This window comes from Pyrus communis, chromosome 12 (assembly GCF_963583255.1).
Source record: "Pyrus communis chromosome 12, drPyrComm1.1, whole genome shotgun sequence".
Classification (NCBI taxonomy): domain Eukaryota; kingdom Viridiplantae; phylum Streptophyta; class Magnoliopsida; order Rosales; family Rosaceae; genus Pyrus; species Pyrus communis.
In genome coordinates this window covers 1,322,839-1,329,088 of record NC_084814.1, presented here as the reverse complement: position 1 = coordinate 1,329,088, position 6,250 = coordinate 1,322,839, and the positions used below count along the sequence as shown (strand labels likewise).

At 40.4% G+C, this 6,250-nt stretch overlaps 1 protein-coding gene across 1 annotated transcript; it reads right to left on the bottom strand.

Annotated features, from left to right (window-relative positions):
* Window positions 1-1,431: 1,431 nt before the first annotated feature.
* On the bottom strand, window positions 1,432-3,352 carry LOC137710389 (scopoletin glucosyltransferase-like). The gene has a single exon (XM_068449358.1). The coding sequence runs from the start codon at window positions 3,312-3,314 to the stop codon at window positions 1,599-1,601; it is 1,716 nt and encodes a 571-aa protein (XP_068305459.1). The 5' UTR covers window positions 3,315-3,352; the 3' UTR covers window positions 1,432-1,598.
* Between the last annotated feature and the right edge of the window lie 2,898 nt (window positions 3,353-6,250).

Genomic DNA, 6,250 nt, shown 5'->3' with positions numbered 1-6,250 from the left:
TTTTCGCGTTCCAACACGTATGGCGTGACATAGCCGTTGACATAGCTACTTATGGTGTTATGCATCGAAGAGATGCGACTTCTTGACTGGTTTTGTTGCAAGTTTTAACAGACGAAATGATCCTGGTGAATGAATTTGAGGTACATTAATGCCAAAAATTCAATAAGAGAACACAATTGGGGCAACCAAACCAGAGATGATCTGCTTATTCGGCTAATTTTACTCATTCCCCGGACCGCCGTGGAAAGAGTTTGGTTTTTGCTAGAAAACCTTAAGCCTGGCCTAACATCTGGCATTTTCCATCCATGCTCTTTTATTTCACTCCAACCATGCACATTAGTTTGGGGAGACTTTTTAGTGTGTCGGGAACACAGTCAGGTAAGTCAGGTACATTAAGTCTTAAGTAGTTGGATATTTGAAAAAGAAAATTGGTGATCATCAAAGACAGAAGTGGGGGCACCATTGTTGATCATTTGGTAGACACTGATCGACCATTTTAAGGTAAATGTTGTCTTTAGCATGGTCATCTTAGATCATGAAAAGGTTTCCTTTTAAAAAATGGCACACGATCTCTAAATCTCAGGACCTGCCTTTCAACAGTTTCATGGTAGTAAGTGAAGATTTAGGAAATTGGAATTTGGTCCGTTATTAGATTGCCAATATTGTGTCACAACGTCATGTGTAACGCAATGTTGTTGACCGAGTGATATGATTATTTTTTTCCATGACCCGTGAATTTGACTGGTAAATCCGAAGTTTAAGATCAACCCGTTAACTAGTGAAGTCTTTATCGGGTTGTCTGTTAACATAACGGTATAACACGAAAATAACATGAAAATGACAATCACGACCAGTTTGCGATGTCTAGTCACCACCACTACCCTAATCTTTCATATTTGGGCCTCGTTAAAATAAGAACTTTGGAAAGATGATGACGAATAAGAAGACTTCAAGTAATTCATAAAAATATGAGTCCTGGACAGTTTGGCGTATTTATTGCTTAATCGTATACTGTTTGGTGCCAAATAAAATATGTTCCAACAATAAAAAGACCATGAAATGAATAAAGGCACAACTAGCTCAAACTTTCTTCTTTCTTCATATGTTTTTTATAAGACATTTATTCTTCTTGCATGTGAAGATATCTCAAGATATTTCTTTATATATACCATCTCTAACAGAGATAAGGCCCACCAACACATGCAGAACTCATCTTTATTAGAAAGATGGTACAACGTGCTATGAAAAATGTGGTATTACCATTTTTGTTATATTTTATACAAATCCATTTTTACATGAGGATCTTATAGATGGTTGTCGCATGCGTATCGAGGGTAGTTCACTGGGCATGTGGTGTTGAGTGAAGTAGGAAATGGGATCGGTGTATCCGCTTCCTTCAATGGAATGCTTCAACATGTAATAAATACTCGGTGATTTCAAGGTTGATCATATATGATATAAACAAACACATAACATTCCAAATTGTAGTAAGAAGTGTGACATGTGTAGTAAAATTACACACATTCATTATACACTGATAAGTGATACATTGAAGAACAGTGAGAAATCAAACAAACAATCAAACAAGAACAAGCTGATCACCAAGACGCTGCTTTTGGCTTTTGGGCAACAAAATCTCTAAAAGCATCCAAAGCAGCAACTGAACTCGTTGGAAATCCATGCCCAAATTTCTCACGCAGCTCCAAAGCTCGTCGTTTCATGTCCTCGTCACTTATCAGCATCTCGATTCCCTTCACTATATCTTCCTTCTTAATTAATATTTTCTCGTCAGGAATAGGGATGTGATACCCTACCTTCAGAAAGCTCGCCACCAATTTGGCATCGTGGTGTTGGTCCCCTCTGATTGGCCACGCTAGGATCGGGACCCCACGTCCGATTGCCTCCACCGTTGAATTCCATCCACAGTGTGATAAAAATCCACCCGTTGATGGATGGCTCAGGATCAACAGCTGTGGGGCCCATCCGTGTATTATCAAACCTCTTTTCCCGACTCGAGCCTCCATTCCGTGTGGATAGTATCCTTCTTCACCTTCCGAACCGGCCCGCGGGGGACCCGGTGGTCTGCCCGAACCGGATTGCACCACCCATATGAAAGGCTGGGTGGATGATTCCAATGCCTCAGCCAATACTTTGTACTCCTCCACTGTAGGTCCCACCTCACTGCCGAATGACACGTAAAGTACTGATCCGGATAGCTTCGAGTCTAGCCACTCGACCACCTCGTCTTCGGTGATGTTTGACCGTCGGGTGCTGGTTCGGAACTCGCGGTCGTGGAGAATTGAACCGGCCGATTTCCAGTATTGTTCGGGCAAAAGCGGGCCAACTCCCCAGACCGGTTTTCCAATTTGCTCCGCAATGTACTTAAGGAATGGACGCTCCAGATCATCACACGTATTGATCATCACCGCAATAGATCGGTCAGCATCTTCTGTCCACGGTGGTTTACCTCCTGGTTGCGGCGGGCCCCTTCTTCCCCGGCCAGGTCCATTAAGAGGCGGGTCGGGTGGAGGCATACCGTGCCCCGGTCCAAATGGAGGAAAACCAACTGCATCTTGGCCCGGCAGAGGCATACCTGCATTTGGGCCAAATGGAGGAAAGCCACCTACACCTTGGCTCGGTGGCGGAGGAAAACCTGCAGCTGACCCTGTTAGTGAGCCGCCACCATGACCTGGTGGCGGAGGAAAACCTGCACCTGGCCCTGTTGGTGGGCCGCCACCATGACCGTGTGGCGGTGGTCCGCGAGACTGTCGTTTAACATCAGATAGAGTGAGAGCCATTTCCTCGGGTAACCCGGGGAGCAAACGGGTCTCGTCGGATTTGATATCCAAGGGCCGAGCCTTCCACATGGCATACTCCATGGCGGCAGAGCAAGCACCAGAGGTGAAGAAAGCTACGGTTGGAATTTCAAATTTCTTAAAAACTTCGGCAGTCCAGCCCATCATGACGTCAAGCACGGCACATACGGGGGGCGCAGAATCCGAACCCTGGCATCGGGTCGAGAGGAGTTTCTCAAGACCGAGAGCCATCTGGTTGTGTTGATCGTGGTGGCGGTGGAGCGGCGGAGGAGTTGGCTGAGGCGGCGTTGAAGGGTCAGACGATGGGATTGATTCAGGGATTTCGGCGATTTGGACAAGCGGGTGTTGGCGGAGGGAAGAGGGGACGGAGGAGGAGAAGTTGGAAGAAATAACGAAAACGGATTTGAAGTCTCGGGAGGCTATTTGCTTGCAGAGCTCCATTAGAGGGAATAGATGTCCCTGCCCAAAAAATGGAACAATCCATATCTCATTCGCCATCTTTTCAATATTTGTGTTTTGAATTCGTGAGATCGTTGGGGATTTTATAGGGAAGAATTAACAAAGAATCAGAAGAAAGCCTTTTTTTTTTTTTTTGGGTCAACGATACCGACACGAGATACGACACCAGAATACATTAATTTTTTTAAAATTAAAAACAAAGTATGGTATAGTTACAGCATTTTAATTTTTATCTCATAAGAACGTATTCAATAATTTTTTTTTTAATGGGATAAGTCTCAGAACTAACCATAATAATATGTTCAAATTCGTTTTTAGTGATAATCAAATCTAAGACCTCAAATTTACCAGATCTAGTTGCCTTGTACCTATCAGCCTTCTTCGACCAGATCGAGTCAAAGGCCATGACCGGGATATCCGCAAACCATCGGATTCTTGTATTTAAACTGTCAAATACTTGTATTTATCTTTTAAATGCCGTATTGTCAATCTAGTTACATATTCAATACGTAACAGACCGTATTACCGTGTACTATATCTATTCTTGTATTTGATACGCAATACGTGACAGAACTGCCGTATCCGTGCATCGTAGGGAGTAGGGTTTGACTGTTAGGTTTGTTTAAATAGTTAAGAATGAAACTTGTAAAGCATGCAAATTATGGTCGACAAGGTGATGTAATGCTTTGAAACTTTGACACCTGGAAATCAAGAGTCATACTTGTTGGTGACGGTGTCATTATCTTAGTAATTAAGTTTTTAAAGGAGCGAAACCGAGTCAACCGACTATTGAGATTAGGTCGGTGACAACGATGTCCAATGAATGTAAATTTTCTTCATGAACACGTATTGTAAAGGGCGTTGACCGTTAGATGGAAAGGTTCCTAGTCTTCTGACTGTATGGTAAAACTATTATAGCTAAGTCATGTTAATTAGGATTACTGCTTTTGTTGCCTAATTGAGATGGATGTTCTCTTGTCTTGTACACGTTTTTGATGTATTATTGTATTATATCGAGTTCGAAAGCATTTTAAGTCGTACTCGTAAGATAAGGTACACTTGTATGGGAGCATTGGCGATTGAAGATTGTATTTGAAGATAAAACTTTATGGAGTGTTATGTATATCATTCAAAGTTTTAACAAGGAAGTTATGCCGTCATTAGCCAGACTGCTGATTTTGTCTTGTGTTCTACAGCCTCAAGCAGAGTTTCTAAATTTGTTTTGATGCATTTTTTTGAAACCCTAAGTTAGCCTCCAGCACAAACTCATTCTGAACAAGCTTTTCTGAGTTTGGGTAGTAGGGGTTTGATTGACACAATGTTCTTTTGGTCATTAGGTGTCTAAAGAATGTATAGTCTCTTATCATTGTAACGTGATGTCATGGTGAAAAATAAATGGATGTGATTTTAATGTTTTAATCTCAACTTCTGATGTTAAATCCAATGGTTGGTGACTATGAATCCCTGAACACTAGGTGACTTTCAGAACGGATCTTAATGTCAATCCCATCTTGAACCAAACATAAGATTATTTAAGAACTGGATTAATTAGCATTATACATTCACTAACATGACTTATTTAAGAACTGGATTAATTAGCATTATAGATTTCTCGTAGTGACTGAAGATTAAGTTTCAGTACTCCACAAGGCTGCATACATGATACATGTAATGAATGAATTAATTGGAGTCTTACAATGGTATATTCTTGTCACACCCCAGCTCTGGCCCGCACCACATCCCGGGCTCGACTATACTGTAGCACGATATTGTCCGCTTTGGGCCCCGACCACGCCCTCACGGTTTTGTTTCTGGGAACTCACGCTAGTAGTTTGTTTTTTATTTATTCGTACTTTTATTATTATATTTTGCTTCCGCACTGTGCACATGGCTACGTCACCCTTACGTGACGACCAGCACGCCTTGATTTCGGTCGGAGTGTGTCAATTCTGGTACGCTCAAGCCGATGGAAGACTATCTAAAGCAAATTCCTCGAGCGATGACATAGTTCCTTACTTTTCGGAAGACATCCCATGGACCTGTGTAGCTCCTAAATGTCGCACAACATAAATAACAAAGAAAAAAAAGGGTAAATAATGTACTCGTTTCGCAGATATATTGACAAGAGGAACTAACAAAAATCTATTTCTTGGTTTGTACGTCACTGAAACAAATTCGGTATCAGTAGCTAGCAAACCCGAAAAGGGTCCCTCCGTGGAATCCCTTAAAATTGTGAATGTAGTATACAGTCTCCTTAAGTGGAATTAGTGGTCTCGGAAAGTGCAGCGAGCTTAGGGTAGAAGAAAGCCAGATAACATGTAATTGATAAAGTCACTAACAGGGCCGGTTTAGAGATTTTTGAGGCCCGGAACGACGCCAAAAAATATGCCCTCATTTTATATAAGAAAATTATTTGTTTTCATACGTAAGACATCGATAAAATTATACTTAGAAAATCACTTAAAACTTAATAATTTAAAAACGTAGAAAAACTAATTTGTTGTTTCGTGAGAAGGAAACAAAAAAACTTCTAGTTTACAAGTAGATAGATATGAGTTTTATTTTTCATCTAAACTTTTAAAGTGTTTTTGTATAAATCGTGAGGTGTTTTTTCTTGTTTACTAACCTTGTCAATATGGGATTAAAAAAATAATGATGGTTTTTAGTCTTTAATTGATATGTGTAAGTAATAAATGGGTACTAAATTAAATTTTTTGATGACACGTCATATGATTTGCAAATTTGATCAAAAAATTTGGTCAACGCATTACTCTTTGTTGAAGATTATACTTGAATTGGAACAAATGTTTTAAAAATAACAACCCACATAGCTATTAGTTACTAATTAAAAATAAATTAACAACCAAACAAAAATTCGTAAAAAATGAAAAGAATAAACATGCACTTAGCATTTCGAACTCAGGACCTCTCGTTAATTTTAAACAACAAAAACCATTGATTCTGATTAAACTCTT